The following is an 18,265-nucleotide window of genomic DNA, read 5'->3' as shown; positions in this document are numbered from 1 at the left end:
TGGCTATGAAGCGTTGAAGGTGATTCATGATTGGAAATCCTCTCTCAGGAAATATGACTCATCAAAGTTTGTCCCTATGTTAAGACTATGGGACTTTATTCGCCCGCTGGGTGAACATCATACACTTGCTTATAAAAGATAAAGCACACCATTCCTCAATAATCTGCATGATTTGACGCCTCATTCATGGGTCTATGAGAAACGAGTTACGCACCAAACTTTTGTCCAGAAGATAATAATAAGTATGCAAGAGAACAATTGTGACGACCACTAACAAGGACACCTTAAAAATAAAATGTAACTGAATTAATTGCTCATTGTTAGTCAATGCATTAACTAATGTTAACAAATGAGACTTTATTGTAAAGTTTTACTGATTTATTTTTTCTTCTGGACCTGAAATAATTGTCTATTCATCATTTGTACAATTACAAACCAGCTGAGCTCGTCATGTGTGATTTAATGATTTTTGAGCCTTTCGAAAAAACTGATTGTTTGACATTTTAGCTCAACTTTATTGATGTTGACTGTGCTTCAAGTAATTGATAGTATATGAATAGTATATGAAGCAATGTACTTGTTTACATCTTTATTTAATGCTGTGTCGTGCGCTGCAATAATGTGAATAATTGAAAGTGTTACAGTGTTAGTCCAGACGTAGTTAATAAACATTAACTAAATCATCAGTGGACCACATCGTCAAGAATCAACACTTGTGATTATACAGTAAGGGAGCCAGTTATAGAAGTTGATTTGAATGTAATGATGTCTTTTTAACAGGTCATTTGCTTGTCAAATGTACAGATGAAACAACATTATATACACCGATCAGCATAACATTATGAGCACTGACAGGTGAAGTGAGTAACACTGATCATCTCTTCATCACGGCACCTGTTAGTGGGTGGATATATTAGGCAGCAAGTGAACATTTTGTCCTCAAAGTTGATGTTAGAAGCAGGAAAAATGGGCAAGCGTAAGGATTTGAGCGAGTTTGACAAGGACCAAATTGTAATGACTGGGTCAGAGCATTTCCAAAACTGCAGCTCTTGTGGGGTGTTCCCGGTCTGCAGTGGTCAGTATGGGTCTGTGGGATGTGCTGAAGAAACAAGTCCGATGGAGGATCCACCTCACAACTTACAGGACTTAAAGGATCTGCTGCTAACATCTTGGTGTCAGATGTCTAGAGGAGTCCATGACTCGACGGGTCAGGGCTGTTCTGGCAGCAAACACAATATTAGGAAGGTGGTCATAATGTTATGCCTGATCGGTGTATAATACATTTGCTCAAGATCTTTAGGTTTTCTTTTCAACCTTGTTTCAATAGATAGTGATTAAATTGTGAATTGCATTCATAAGTTGTATATCTTCTCTATGTTAACAGTTCAGAATGTTTATTATTTATATCAAAGAAATGGGCTTTGATGAGTTAATGATTATTTCACGTATGCATTTTGGTGTTGACTTATATTTAAGACTTTATATGTGACATAAAATCTCATTTTATTGCATTGCATTGCATTGCAAGATAAGTTCTTGTAAGTGAATATGTATGTTTCTGTCATTTCTAGTTGCTATAGATCATTAATTGTGCTCCAGTGTATATTCATACCCATATAACAGGGTCTGGATTTACAAGCATTGCTATTCTGAATGTCTTTCTATACAGTATAACAGGTTATGTCACCATATACAAAGTGGATGACACTGTGCTTTTGTTAAACTAACATATTATTTATTTTATTTGTTGGGGGTAAAGTTTTCCATGCTGACTACAGTCTAATATTTCCAACAAAGAAACTTGGTTTTAAATGTTTGCTGCTGAATGACTCATGGTTTGACTTGTAGAATGCTTTCATTTGCATATTATTATTATTTTTTTTCAATAAAGTCTCTTGATCTCATATTGGTGCTGTTTATTTTCCTTGATAGTAATCATTTTTTTAATACTTTCAGAATGTGCTGTGCTTTAAAATAGTTTATTCTCTCAGCAGCATCACTGCAGAACCAATGACTCAAGAAAGCTCGCACTATAAATATGAAATCATTCAGAAATTCAGACATTTGTCATAATTAAAGGCGCAGTAAGTGATTTCTGGGAAATGCTGTTGATATTTGAAATCACCAAAACAAACACGCCCAGACCCAAAAGAATCACACCCCTATCTTGATAACTAAATTTACGAACACACTATGCAGCACAGGCACCTCCCACCTCATGATTAGACACGCCCCCTTAACCCTCTATGGTACGCAATATGATATCAATGAGGAAAAAATTATTTGTGTTGTTTTTCCTGCTTAAAATTGGACACTTTAACAAAATCAATAAACATTTTCATAATTTTTTAATTTATTTAATTTTTATAAGTTTGTTGCCTCGAGGCAACATTGTACCACAATGGAAAAAATTAAACATTTGGCATTTTCATGTAGAAAAAAAGAAATATATTTATTGAAAACATTAATTTCTTTAACTAGACACTTAAACAAACAAATTTCTCTAGTTTTTAATGTATTAAAAGTTTGATATTTAATAAAAAGTAACATTGTATATCCAGCTGTTGCAACATTGTACCATAGTGGAACACAAGTATTACCAAACCATCATATCTTTATGTTATTATATCAAGTTATCATATCCATATTCATCCTTTAGATCATTTTAACTCTTTTCCTTACAAATATGATACATTTGTATTGAAACCTATTATGGCTGTATGGCCTTATTCCATTATGGTACAATGTTGCCTTGAGGCAACACACAGTTTTTTGTTATTTTCTCTAAAACATTTGATGATATATAATGTAAAGTTCTTAAAAATACTTCTTTACTTGCCAGTGAAGGTGACTCATATTTTTTGTGGGTGATTAAATGGTTACAAACAAGTGAAAAAAGCACTTTTCAATGGAGAAAATATGGAGTCATGTGACATGTGCACAGGTGCTGAAACAGGACACAAAATGGACACCTGTTGGTCATGTTTTGGTCTTTTTTGCACTTTTATTGATTAGTATTTGAGTTATTCTGTCCTGAGATATGTTTGATCAATCAATTGGTGGCTTATTTTTAAAAAACAAACTAAAATAGACCATGTTGCCTGGAGGCAACACCGTACCATAGAGGGTTAATGCTGATTGGCTACAGGTGTGTTTTGGTGCTTCAACAGCGTTTCTAGTTTACCTAAATGTCACGTGTAGCAACTCAATGTAATAAATGCACATAATGTAAGAAGTATTAGGCTACATTATTATTGTAATAAAATGTTCATAATGTAATAATTTTTGCATTATGAGAAATTGAATACATTATAAACTCAAAAATATTGTCATGTTGTCATAATTGTAACGGAGTGTAAAACAATGTATATAAATAAAATGTATATTATATTGCATTTCTGTCAGTAGATCCTAAAATTTACACATTGCACCTTTAAAATAAGTTATTTTGTGTTCAACAGAAGAAAGAAACTCATACAGGTCTGGAACAACTTGAGGGTGAGTAAATGATGACAGGATTTTTATTTCTCTTTAAACTCACTGGAAACTCTTTTACATTTACAAACAATAGAATATTGATGATTTGGAACACATTATAGTTTCTAAGTACTGCAATTAAAAAATGTCAAATGTCTCACTTCATTATATCTTTACATCTTTATCTTCTGTTTAAAAGAAAACTTAACTTTTGTTACTTTACTTAAAGCAGACAAATACCACTTATAAATATTATGACCACATTATAAAGCGCTTTAGATGTTTAAAGGAAGACTTTGTCACTTTACTTAAAGCAATAAAAGACACTCATTAAATGTAGTATGATACTGTGCACATCTTAAGTAAATAATGTTAAGATATGAGACTTGGGAAGGTAAAAGATAGGAAACTATGGGATATATAATCCATTATAACTTAAGTGGATAAAATTATGTATATTGTGTGTTATAAATCATCATACTCTTAATAGTTATAACCACTAGGTAAGTATTATTACTGTTGTTACAATTATTAATGAGAAGAAAAACACATGATAAGGTTGTTTATAAGTATTATAATGCATTAATAATACCCTTTTGTTGCATTATAAACACAGGCTTCATCTGGTGTTATAATGCATTGTACTCTTAAAAGTTATAACAACAAATAGGTAAATATTATAATGTATTGTACCTGTTGTTATTATTATTTATAAGATGATGCAACATATTATAAAGTTGTTTATAAGGCATGTATTATAATGCATTAAGAATACAGACTTCATAGAAAGTGTTAATTTCTCATAATGTAAAAATTGTTATTACATATAATATTTATTACATTATGTGCAGTTATTACATTATGAGTTGCTACACCCACGCTGTGTGCAATAAAACCATGTTAATTGTACTATAAGCTGTTTTCTTACATTAATTATTAATTTCTTAGGGCGGTAGTCACTAGTTACTGTGCATTGTGTGTGATTTAAAGGAAAACTGATAGCTGATCATTAAAGTAAAATTGTCAAAAAAACAAAAACAAAAAAAAAAAACCCTCAGTTTATACCTATGCTTGGGGCGCCCTCCTTTGGCAAAGCATCATAACACATTACACAGCTGCAGGATCCTCAGCTTCAAAATTCATGTTTGATGAAATAAGTATAATTTATGTTGTAGATAAACGTTCCAAAAAAAAAAAAAAAAAAAAAAAAACAACAAAAAAAAAAACCCCAAGGCAAATTAGCCTTCCGGATTGGCCTATATAATTTTACATCATGATTGAACAGCTCTGTTTTGACTCATTTTTGACAATACTGACAAATATTGACAAATACAAAAGTATTTAACGTTTCAGGATGAAACTCAGAGACAGAAACGATCGGTTCAGTGAGTCAGATTCATTCAGAATGAATCATTTAGATCAGTTTTGCGAATGTTCCATGAAGCGTTCATTAAAAAAGATTCATCCGTCAAGTTAATATAAACAACATCCGGTGCGCATGCGCAGTCAGTGGATCACTGGGCGCGCACGGCTGCATGCATGCATGTGTCTCGTGGATTTTAGACTGAACAGTTCTCAGTGTCAGATTTGGTACGTGTGATCATTGTGTTGTTATGGGTTAAAGTCTATCTCGTTGTGCCTTTAAATAACTTGCACTTGAATATCTTCAGTCGCACAGATGATCCTCCAGAGGATATAAAGTGACCACTGGAAATCAACAGGCAAGTTGAACTCGAGTCAGCTCGACACATACCTGAACACTGGTGAGATTATGTGCAAACAACATCCAATGACTAACGAGATATTGTTACTCATGAATAAGCAGACTTGGTTATGAGATTTATAAGAGAAGATATTGCTCTGTTATTTGTAATGCATGTGATTTACTCAGTGTTTACAGTAAATTCATTTGCATGAACTCAAGAACTCCTGTTTGAAACTCCTTTGACTGACACATTATTATTACTGTTCATGCTGTCTTGATTTAAGTTTAGTCTATATTGTTTATGTATGTGTATGTGTGTGTATATGTGTATATATAATGTATATGCATATATATATATATATGTATGCATATGTATGTATATATATATATATATATGTATGCATATGTATGTGTATATATATATATATATATATATATATATATATATATATATATATATGTATGCATATGTATGTATATATATATGTATGCATATGTATGTATATATATATGTATGCATATGTATGTATATATATATGTATGCATATGTATGTATATATATATGTATGCATATGTATGTATATATATATGTATGCATATGTATGTATATATATATGTATGCATATGTATGTATATATATATGTATGCATATGTATGTATATATATATGTATGCATATGTATGTATATATATATGTATGCATATGTATGTATATATATATATATATATGTATGCATATGTATGTATATATATATGTATGCATATGTATGTATATATATATGTATGCATATGTATGTATATATATGTATGCATATGTATGTATATATATATGTATGCATATGTATGTATATATATATGTATGCATATGTATGTATATATATATGTATGCATATGTATGTATATATATATATATATATATATATATGGGTTTTCACAGGTCATGGAATTTCTGGAGTATCATGAAATTTTAAAAGGTCTATTCCAGACATTGAAAGTCAGGGAATTTTATTTTTATATATATATATATATATATATATATATATATATATATATATATATATATATATATTTTGTCCAAGTCATGGAATATCAAGGGATTTTTGTTTGTCGCTTTAAAATTTAGTTTCCATTTATCAAAATGTAATTTCTCTATACCGTTTTTTTTTTTATCGCGTTGTTTCACGCATTTTGCATATTGTTATAGTTAGGGTATTTTTCAGGGGCATTTTATTCCATTCCCACTCATCAACTGGCAATCACTTAAGTCAAATGCAGTCACCTGTACCTGTTAACTAAGGCAAATATCCCATAAAAATGCAAATTTAAAATTTAAATTTAAAAATGTTCTTTTTAACTTTCTATTCATCAAATAATCCTGAAAACAAATATTGTACACAAATATTTTGTACAACTGTACACATTAAATGTTTATTGAGCAGCAGATCAGCATATTAGAATGATTTCTGAAGGATCATGTGACACTGAAGACTGGAGTAATGATGCTGAAAATTCAGCTTTGCATCACAGGAATAAATTACTTTGTCAAATATATTTAAATAGTACACAGTTATTTTAAATTGTAATAATATTTCACAATATTACTGTTTTTTTTACTGTATTTTTAATTAAATAAATGTAGCCTTGGTGAGCAGACGAAACTTCTTTTAAAAACATTAAAAATCTTAGTGGTTCCAAACTTTTGGACTGTACTGTGTGTGTGTATGTATATATATATATATATATATATATATATATATATATATATATATATATATATATATATATATATATATATATATATATATATATATATATAACAATATGTACATGTTAATTTATATACACATACTGCCGTTTGAAATTTTGGGATCTGTAAGATTGTTAATGTTTTTAAAAGAAGTCTCTTCTGCAAGGATACATTTATTTAATTAAAAATACACACACAAAACAAAGAGTAATATTGTGAAATATTATTCCAGTGTAAATCAGCTGTTTTCTATGTGAATATGTAGTAAAGTGTAATTTATTCCTGTGATCAAAGTTGAATTTTCAGCATCATTACTCCAGTCTTCAGTGTCACATGATCCTTCAGAAATCATTCTAATATGATGATCTGCTGCTTAAGAAACATTTATGATTATTATCAATGTTGTGTACATTTTGTTCAGGTTTCTTTGATTAATAGAAAATTCAAAAGAACAATATTACTGTTTATTTTGTATTTTTAATCAAATAAATGCAGCCTTGGTGAGCAGAAGAAACTTCTTTTAAAAACGTTAAAAGTCATACCGATCCCAAATTTATTAAGTTTTATTATAAAAATCAAACTAATAATTTAATTTGCTTTTGTGCTTCTTTACAGAATCACAATGTGCTGTCCAGTGAGGTAGAACATTTTAATCATTGACGGTGCTGGAAGCTGGGCAAAGGTGAATGGCTGCACACAGAAAATGTCGTCTTGTAGCTGTTTAACACAATGCTGTATCATTACGAAAGTGTCCTCTCAGCTCCCAGTAATAGTTAACACCCCACATGTCTTAGGGTTTAGTGCAGTCGCTTGCTTATTCCCAGTCTGTGTTAAACTGCTAAGCCTTCAGCTATTAACATTCCTTCTGCATTTTTTACATCATTAGGTAATTCCGCTTTACAGCATCAGTAGTATTGCTGTAACATGGTGGAAGAGAGTATATGCAATGAACGGACAGAGGATAATAAGGAGGAAATGAGGACTGATGGCAATGGACACACTGTGGAGAGTGTGGCTCCAGAGTCAGTCATCCTTGAAAGCAAGGAAGACCTGGAAAATCAAGCGCAGAGGACCAGATCCTGGATATGGTCCGTCGTTTATCTTTGTTTCTATGGCTTCATGGTGCAGCTGAAGCCCGGAGAGCCGTTCATCACGCCGTACCTGCTCAGTGCAGAGAAGAACTTCTCCAGAGAACAGGTGTGGTGATACTCTACTCTTATTGTAGTTTGTGAAAATGAGTGACTGTTAAATGAGTGACTTATAAATCATACTGGTGGTAAACATGTTTTCAATGTTTTCAACACTGGGACTGTTTACATACTACAGTATGTATTTATTTTTGTTTCCAATAATAGTCGATACACAGTTACGATTGTGTAACGTGGTCTTCAAACTCTTGTCACAGCTGCTGGGTTCTGGAAAGCCATGTGAATGTGGTCAGAGTTCACATTCCTCTAAAGTGGGTCAGATTTGCTTTGCGGAAGGACTGAACTGAATCCTAGATCATGTTGACTCATTAGAGTTATTAACCATTAAATGACTTGTAAACACATTTCTAAATCCTGAATTGTTAGGATACAGATACATAGTACATGAATGTATCTGATTGGCAAAAAAAGCAAAATTTTTTATTTTTTCAATCTGCTTGATAAGGAAACCTAAATTATGGAAGCTTGTTTCTGCCACTAAATAAAAAATAAAAAAGGTATGATTGTGACTTTTTATCTCACAATTGACTTTTTTGCGAGTTATAAAGTCAGAATTGTGATGTCATTTGTCATTTTGGGTTTCAGAAGCGTGCTCACGTGTGTCACATGCGCACTGAAGCTCGCTCAGCAGCTGACTTCTTCCTGACAAATCAAAAGTAGCACTACATTGTGAAACTGCGTACTTGTTAGGAAGACTGATGGTGTTTAGGGTTCCATTTCTAATGAAATCCATTTATTTTCCCCCCAAATTCTGTTTCTGGATTCCGTTTTTTTAATTTTTGTTTCATTTTTTTGGACTCCATTTAAATGGTTAAATCAATAGCATGTCAATAGCATGTCTAATTAATAGAAATCATGAAACTATACAATTTAACAACAATTTAACAAAAATTTATGTTTTTTAGGGCTCTATGAAATACGTTTTTTCCCCTCAAATTCTGTTTCATTTTTACCAAATTCTGTGTTTTCTGTTTTAAGTTGTCTGGATTCCATTTTAATGGTTTAATTAAATTGTAATAATCAAAAAGCATGTGTAGTTAATTGAATTGATAAAAATAACCAAATTTATTAATAAAAAAAAAAAAAAAAAAAACTTCTATGAAATGATTTTTTTTTTTTCTGTGTTGTGTATTTTAATTTTTCTGGCAATCAAATGAAGGCATAAAACATTAATTTATCTTTTAATCATATGTGTTTTCTCAAACAAAGTGCTGCACAACAGAGCTTTACTGTTAAAGTTAAAACATGGAAGACAAATAGTGATTATTCCTTATAAAATGAAGTTTTAATAATAATTTATTATTATTATTATTATTATACTGAGGCGTAGCTAAGTTCTACTGTACAGTAATATATATTTCTGTCACAATTTCTTCAAGTTAAACCAAACTTTTATTTTGACGGGTTGCAGTGAAGACCTTTGAGTTTCTGTGTGTTCATGATATGATGATAAAATGCTGATAAAGTGACTCTCAGAGCGGCTCTGGAGATGAAGTTCATGCATTCATGTCCTCAGCGTCACACGTGATTCAGTGTGTGTGGGAAATGAAACTGCACATCTGCACCATTCATTCACACAGAAACACAGAACATGCAGGATTCATATTTAAATAGTCTTTTTGAGGTTTTATATGCACAGACACTAGTCTATATTGTGATGTGATTTAAGTGTACTGACCTACATTTGATTTATTCTTTAAAAAATTTAACACATTCCGTGACATTCTGCTTTATACAGTAAATTCCGTTTTTATGACTGGATTCCGTCCACGTTTTCTGCATCATGGAAATCATAGGGCCCTTCAGAATTAAAATGTCCTGATAATTTACTCACCTCCATGTCATCCAAGATGTTCATGTCTTTCTTTCTTCTGTGGAAAAGAAATGAAGGTTTTTGAGGAAAACATTCCAGGATTTTTCTCCATATAGTGGACTTCACTGGGGTTCAACGGGTTGAAGGTCCAAATGTCAGTTTCAGTGCAGCTTCAAAGAGCTCTACATGATCCCAGATGAGGAATAAGAGTCTTATCTAGCGAAACCATCAGTCATTTTCTAAAAAAAATAAAAATTTTATATACTTTTTAACCACAAATGCTCATCTTGCACTGCTCTGTGATGCTCCATGCATTACGTAATCATGCTGGAAAGGTCATGAGTGACGTAGGCTGAAGTACCGCGGTAGAGCGAAAAACTCCATCTCATTTTCTCCTCCAACTTCAAATCCGACATCATTGTTTTACCTTTTTTTGTAAAGGGAATTTGACTTAGTCTTTGCACGTTTGCTTTGAAGACACTGGATTGGTTCTTCCTCCTACGTCACACGTGACCTTTCCAACATGATTACATAATGCGTGGAGCATCACAGAGCAGTGCAAGATGAGCATATGTGGTTAAAAAAGTATATATTTTTAAAAAAATTAGAAAATGTCCGATGGTTTCGCTAGATAAGACTCTTATTCCTTGTCTGGGATCATGTAGAGCTCTTTGAAGCTGCACTGAAACTGACATTTGGACCTTCAACCCGTTGAACCCCAGTGAAGTCCACTATATGGAGAAAAATCCTGTAAAAAATATCTCTTTTCGACTGAAGAAAGAAAGACATGAACATCTTGGATGACATGGGGGTGAGTAAATTATCTGGAAATTTTAATTCTGAAGTGAACGAATCCTTTAACCCCGTGTAAACGTAATCCTTGGCTATCTTTTTTCACACTGTTCATACTTTAACAATTAATCATGGGTATTCATAATCTGATGTTTCACACTGTATGTAGGTAAGTGCATTGTCTATTATGCTATTACTGATGTTACATTTATTAATACAATTATCCCTGCTCTCCCTCTACCCCATATCAGAGGTAACGACGACTTTCTGTGATCTTCACAGGTTACCAATGAAATCACCCCAGTCCTCTCATATTCCTATATGGCCGTGCTGGTGCCCGTGTTTCTGCTGACAGATTACCTTCGCTACAAACCTGTGCTGATCCTTCAGAGCTTGAGTCATGTTTCCATTTGGCTCTTGCTGCTTTTGGGCACCTCGCTGCTGGAGATGCAGTTCATGGAGTTCTTTTACGGCATCACCATGGCCGCCCGTGTGGCGTACTCCTCCTACATCTTCTCGCTGGTACCAGCGACGGTTTACCAGCGTGTTGCCAGCTATTCCCGCTCGTCGGTGCTCATGGGAGTCTTCACGAGCTCTGTGCTGGGTCAGCTGTGTGTGTCACAGGGGGACGTATCATACAGTACGTTAAGCGCGGTCTCTCTGGGGTTTGTCAGCTTCGGGCTACTCTTGTCCTTCTGCTTGCCGTGGCCCAAGCGTAGCATGTTCTTCAACCGAGCCCGCCTGGAGGAGGAGAGGAAGGAAGCGGCTCGATCGGAATTGGCCAGAATGAAGCCTGAGGAGAGGGATGGCAGTGTGGCAGCACTGGGCAGTAACCACACTTCCTTTTCCTTGGCAAATTCAGTGTTTGTTCAGATGCTGAAGGAGTTAAAGAATGTTGTGAAAGTGCCTAGTTTAAGGCTTTGGAGCTTGTGGTGGGTGTTCAACTCCACTGGTTACTATTTAGTTGTGTTTTATGTGCACATCCTGTGGAATAAAGTCTACCCTGCCACGGAAAACAAGCATGTCTACAATGGAGCTGTTGAGGCTGCCTCTACATTATTAGGTAAGATGGATTATATCTTGCTGTAGTTGCTGTGTTTGTTCAATTAAAACAGAAAAATGATCAGTTTTTTTAGTAAGTAGCATCCACTCTGATTTCTTAAAGGGTTAGTTCGCCCTAAAATTGAATTTCTGTCATTTATTACTCACCCTCAAGCTGTTCCACACCCGTAAGACCTTCATTTAACGCTTCCAGGTTCTACGTCAGAATGCTGGCTCATTATTAGCTCTCGGATTTCATCAAAAATATCTTAATTCGTGTTCTGAAGATGAACGAAGGTCTTACAGGTGTGGAACGACATGAGGGTGAGGAATTAATTTTTGGGTGAACTAACCCTTTAAGCAAATGAATAAACAGTTTGTTGGCAAAGGGCCTTGTCTGCCAACTGTTGATTAATATCGGTTATCAATCTCCAAACCCCTTATTTTATTATTTAGATCTATTTTTTCATCATCTAACACAAACTTATAGGGATAGCAATAAATTATGGCAAAGATTAAAAATTCACCCTATCTATTGCTTAATGCATTTTATTGATCTTATTGTGAACAATTCATCCATGTATGTTTTGAATCAAAATGTCAACTTCCCAGTCATTTAGTTTGTTTAAATCTCGACCCTTTCTTACAACTGACAGCAGTCAGATCTGCCTTCATCCAGTTAACAGCGGATGGATAGAACCTACATGTTTTTCTTTTTTGATAATCCATTGAAAAACTGGGATATAGGTCACAATACGAAATCCAAGATCTGTGACTACTTCTGTTTCATCTCCACTTTAACGCTTTAGTGTTTTGTTGAAGAGGGCAAGTCATAGTGAGTTAGTGTGACATGAGTTATGTTTAGTTCTTAAAAGTACAACAAACTATGTATTTTTAATTGCATTGGGCAGTAATTAAACCACTTTAGCGGACAAACAATTTATACACTCTAAAAAATGCTGGATTAAAAACAACCCAAGTTGGACAAAAAAAAAAAATGGACAAACCCAGTGATTGGGTTAAATGTTTGACCAACCTGTTGGGTAGTTTTATTTAACTCAACTATTGTTTAAAAATGACTGTATTGTTTGCTTAAAATGAACCCAAAGTATGTTGGTAATTAACATTCATTAATATGTGTAATAAAAGTTTAACAAATAATAATTAAACAATAAACATTTATTAAATTGTTCACTTTTTGATTATTATTGTTGCCTCTAGTAATTATGTGTGTGATTTTTAATTTCCAACATATTTTGGGTTCATTTTAAGCCAGACATATAGTAATTTTTAAACAATAGTTGAGTTAAATAAAACTGACCAGCAGGTTGGGAAAAACATTTAACCCAACCACTGGGTTAAAACAACCCAATTGCTGGGTTTGTCCATTTTCAACCCAACTTGGGTTGTTTTTAACCCAGCATTTTTTAGTGTAGTAATTATGTGTGTGATTTTAAATTTCCAACATATTTTGGGTTCATTTTAAGCCAGACATATAGTCATTTTTAAACAATAGTTGAGTTAAATAAAACTGACCAGCAGGTTGGGAAAAACATTTAACCCAACCGCTGGGTTAAAACAACTCAATCACTGGGTTTGTCCATTTTAAACCCAACTTGGGTTGTTTTTAACCCAGCCTTTTTAGAGTGTACAGTTTTAGATTTGTGTTTGTTGCAATTCTCTCTTTCTCTTTAAAACAAAATGCTATAGATTTAGAATAACAGCCATTTATTGGTTATCAACCAGTACATCAGACAATAATTATCTGCTTATTTATACTGGCATGAATTTCAATCTGGGTCATCAGAGTTCCCAATGCATTTGACGGGTCATTTTTTTTTTTTTTTTTACTAGGATCTTGACATTTAATCTCCAAATGATTACAAATCTTAATTGAGGTTTACATCATACATGATGGTTTACTATTTTTGGCGAGAACAAGCAAAGTTCATGTTCCACAACCTTTGAGCTTGGGCATGACATGTGCTTGGCAAACACACACACAAAAAAATAAATAATAAAAAAATAAAACAAAACACATAAACCAGGATTCCTTATTCCTGGTGCTGGGAAGCTGCTTCCCTGTGGAGTTTTTAGTTGATTCAGGTGCGTTCAATCAGAGTTGGAGCTATACTCTGCACGACCAGATGCTGTAAATGACACTCAAGTAGAAAATATTTGCAAACAGTTTTTCAGATTTTCATACACAAATTTGGACTTGGTGAGAATAGATGTTTGTTAATCAGCATGATAATTACATGCTCCATAGGTGCAATCACGTCATTCGCAGCAGGCTATGTGAAGATTCGATGGAATCTGTGGTCTGAACTGGTGATTGGAGTGATCACCGCGGCACAGGCCGGTCTGCTGCTTCTCATGGGACTCACAGGAAATATCTGGGTTTGCTATGTGGCATACGCCCTGTTCAGAGGCTTCTACCAGTTCCTGGTGCCTATTGCCATGTGAGTGATATAAAGCTATTTACTATTAAATGTTTTTTTTTTTGTATGCATTTTATTTGTCAAAAACTCACTTTAAACATCAATGGCACATATTGCATAAAATGTTTTGAAGTTTTAAAAAGAGGAGATGAGTTGTATGCACCTGTGAAAACAAACATTTATTTCACAGAGATCAAGAACTTTAAGTTTGTTGTAGTTTGCCACATAAGGAGTTTTTGATGAAACTAAAAGAAAAACACTAAGGAAATTAAACAATTTAAAGAAAATTAACTCTTTTTTTACAATTATTTCTCTGCATTTTGTCTGTAAATAATTAATTTTGTGCTTTTCCTCTCAGTTTCCAGATTGCCTCCTCTCTCACTAAAGAGTTGTGTGCTTTAGTGTTCGGAGTAAACACATTTCTTGGAACAATCCTGAAGACAGTCATCACTCTCATTGTGGCAGATAAGAGGGGATTGGCTTTGGATGTTCATTCTCAGGTGTGTAAAATTCTAGATTAACTTCTGTTAATATTTACACAGAAAAACAGGACCAGTACTCAATACTTGGGCCACTTTTTCAAAACTCTACACACAGTTGTTATTTTCAGTTTGGCACAGCATTTCATTTCATATTCAAAATGCACTAAGACTACTAAAACACTTCATACGTGTCTCAAATCAACTCTCTCTTACATAACACTAGTAAAGGTTTGCACCCAACAAGCACACATTGTCATAAACAATGACCTAAAAAACATGTAGCATTACGCAATGATTACTTTTATAAAATATCTTCAAAACACAAGAATACACTGCAGTAAATGTTACATGGTCATTGTTTACATTACAGTACAAAATTATACCTAAGTATTCTCCTTTTGTATCGATGTTAATGAAATTGAAAGACTAACACTTGTGTGGGCGTTCAGCTACATCTGATTGTTTTGATAGTATTCCATTTTTTTAGATTTGAAATACCATATCTCAATATGGTATTACTGTAGAAATGTAGCAAATAGTTTTCTTATTCAGTTTTGTATTATGTTTTGAACTTTCGTTTAAAGGCTTAGTTCACCCAAAAATGAAAATTGTCATAATTTACTCACCCTCACGTCTTTCAAACCTGTAAGACTTTTGTTTTGACTTTTGTTTATCTTCGAAACACAAATAAAGATATTTGTAATGAAATCTGGGAGATTTCTGTCCCTACGTTGACCACTTTGACGCTTCAAAAAGTTCATAAAAGATCCATATGAAACTAATCCATATGAATTGAATGGTTTAGTCCAAATTTTCTGAAGAGACTCACGGTGGTAGCCGGGTGAAAAATCCTCCTATTACCCACGGCACAAAAATGGTCTTCTACATGTGACAAACAAATAATGTGTGTTTTGGTTTTTTTTTTTATTGAAATGAATTTGAATTCCATATAAAACATTATATATAAAGGCCATAAAGTAGACATTGTAATAATTCATCAACTTGAGTTCATTAGCAATCGCTTGGCATAAATCTGCGCTTTTCATTGATTAAGAATCACATTGAAGCAGTCTGAAGCGCTGTTGTAGAGGCGCAACAGCGCCGCCTTGTGACTTTGCAACATGCAGCGCCCGTGGGAATGTCAGCGGGAGTAAACAGACTGACACACACGTAACGAGCAGGTACGAAACTAATTAATCGATCGCGGATGGTTTCATTATCTTGGGTGAATATAAAAGAATAAGAGGATAAAAATAATAAAAGCAAAAATGTGTCTCCAAATATACTTGGGCAGCAGTTAATATACCTGGGCGGCCCACCCAAGTAAAGCCTATGTGTGGGAAGCACTGTGAACAGATTAAATTTAGGCTTTTATTCACATATAAACGTTGATCAACGAACATAAACAAGCTCAGTCGAACCTGTTTGATGCACACGAACAAACTTTATTGGTTCTTGATGAGGCTCAAACGTGCTGCGTAACACGAGAATGAACCTCACTGGTTCTTGCACATCAAGAAAACATGCTTGAGCTTCTGTTTACCACACCTGAGGTGTTTGTTGTTGAATGTTTATATGTGAATATACAGTAAGCTTAAATTAAATGTTCATCACATAAAGTCATCAAGTTTCTTTAGAAAATTTGGACTAAATCGTCCAATTCATATGGATTAGTTTTACGATCTCTTTATGAACTTTTTTGAAGCCTCAACGTGGTAGTTGCGTAAACTGCCAGTGGAGGGACAGAAATCTCTCTGATTTCATTAAAAATATCTTCATTTCTATTTTCGAAGATGAACAAAAGTTTGAATGACATGAGGATGAGCAAACAACTGAATTTTCATTTTAGGGTGAACTGACCCTAAAGTATGTGCAAATTGGCCTGTGGTACGTAGTTTTGGTGGTGTTTGTGTCTGTCATTTCATTTGAGAGATGATGTTGTTGTTGAATGTCCCCCAAAGCAATAATAAATGATCCACATTTATCCCACATAGACTGCTTTTGTGGTCACTGTATGAAGAGTTTTGAAAAAGTGGCCCAAGTATTGAGAAATGGGTCTGAGCGATTGTACTGTAATAGAAGAAATTACAGTAACATTATAATGCAGAATGATTCTGGTCTGATTTTGGTTCTCTCTTTCTCTTTTGCAGTTTTTTGTTTATTTCTTTTACTTCACTCTGCTGACTGTGATTTATCTGGGCTGTAGTGCCTTTATCATCACGTGTCATTACCGCAATCAAAGCGCAGAGCAAGAGGCTACGGGAGGAGCCACAGCCACTGAACTTAGTCCCATGGCAGCAGCGAGTGACGGCACAACCGCACATAATGGAGCCGGCATCAAGACATGAGATTCAAAGGAACTGTGCCTACAGGTGGAGTTTCTCCATCTCTTTAGCTGTTACTTTAAAATCTGAATATTTAAGTATGAATAGCCTTGGTTTTATCATTTTATGTTTGTCCACTTGTTAGGAATGGCACGTTTTTAAACTTCATCAAAATCTAATTATACATTTTATGGAAATTAAATGTAGTGATTGAGGTCCGTAGGATGGTACGCCAATGGAAAATCTAGTCTCGGATCGAGACATTGCTAGATCTGGATGTCTTTGTTTAATAGTTTGTATTTTTATAAGGTTATCTTTGTTAGGGTTAACAAAGATAGTGTAAAATAATTTTATAAGGAATGTTTGCAAGCCAAACATTGCAAGTTTAATTGATTTTTTAACTTCAGAGAACCGTGATGCCAGAAGTATTATTTGCAGCTAGATATTACAGTTTAAATGATTACTATTGCAGTGAGGACCGTTTTTCTTCCAGTCTTTTCTTTCATTCCAGGATCGCTCAGTTCTGTTTAGGAATGGGAAAAAGAAAACCCGTAGTGGAGCTAGTGTGGAGCAATAACAGAATTTTTTAAACAGGAAGGAGAAATTGCTGCATTCACACTGTTGCTCAATTCTGTGCAATGCTTGGTGACATGACTATTTTTATTGACAAATGTGAATATCTTTACATAACCTGTATAAAATAAATTTTGGTAACACTTTACAATAAGGTTTCATTAGTTAATTACTTTGGTTAACATGAACTCAGAATGAACAATATATCTACAGTATTTATTAATCTTAGTTATGTTAATTTCAACATTTACTAATACTTTGTTAAAATCAAGAGTTGTGTTTAATGCACTGTGAACTAACATGAACAATCAATGAACAGCTGGAGTTTTGTTAAGTATCATTAACAAAGATTAAAAACTTATTGTGCATTGTTAGTTCATGTTAGTTAACAAATGAGACCTAATTGTAAAGTGTTACCATAATTTCACATGAACAAGAATGTATTGCACACAGGACACTTGCTTAGTTCTACTGAATTTTAAAATAAATACTACTGTTTTTTTATTTTGTTTTATAGTGTGATCACATTATAGGAGCTCCAGACCATGTCAAATTAAAAATAAATTGTTATTAAATAAAAACTTTTATTTGTATATCATTTTGCGAATTAGTCTTCTTCCAACTCTTGACAGGAGTGAAAGAGTTGTAAATGAAATGTTCTTT

At 33.5% G+C, this 18,265-nt stretch overlaps 1 protein-coding gene across 2 annotated transcripts; it reads left to right on the top strand.

Annotated features, from left to right (window-relative positions):
- Window positions 1-4,924: 4,924 nt before the first annotated feature.
- Window positions 4,925-18,195, top strand: slc19a1 (solute carrier family 19 member 1). Of its 2 annotated transcripts, none has more exons than XM_048200896.1 (8): window positions 4,925-5,067; window positions 5,148-5,198; window positions 7,544-7,610; window positions 7,815-8,125; window positions 11,024-11,804; window positions 14,052-14,244; window positions 14,582-14,723; window positions 16,856-18,195. In XM_048200896.1, exons 4-8 carry the CDS (start codon window positions 7,853-7,855, stop codon window positions 17,051-17,053), a joined length of 1,587 nt encoding a protein of 528 aa, XP_048056853.1. In that variant the 5' UTR covers window positions 4,925-5,067; window positions 5,148-5,198; window positions 7,544-7,610; window positions 7,815-7,852; the 3' UTR covers window positions 17,054-18,195. The 2 variants fall into 2 exon arrangements, with proteins under 2 accessions (XP_048056853.1, XP_048056852.1); XM_048200895.1 differs by having other exon boundaries at window positions 5,148-5,240.
- Window positions 18,196-18,265: the final 70 nt, after the last annotated feature.

The sequence above is a fragment of the Megalobrama amblycephala genome, linkage group LG8, assembly GCF_018812025.1.
Source record: "Megalobrama amblycephala isolate DHTTF-2021 linkage group LG8, ASM1881202v1, whole genome shotgun sequence".
NCBI lineage: Eukaryota > Metazoa > Chordata > Actinopteri > Cypriniformes > Xenocyprididae > Megalobrama > Megalobrama amblycephala.
The sequence above is the reverse complement of the archived record's forward strand: the minus strand, read 5'-3'. Positions and strand labels throughout refer to the sequence as shown.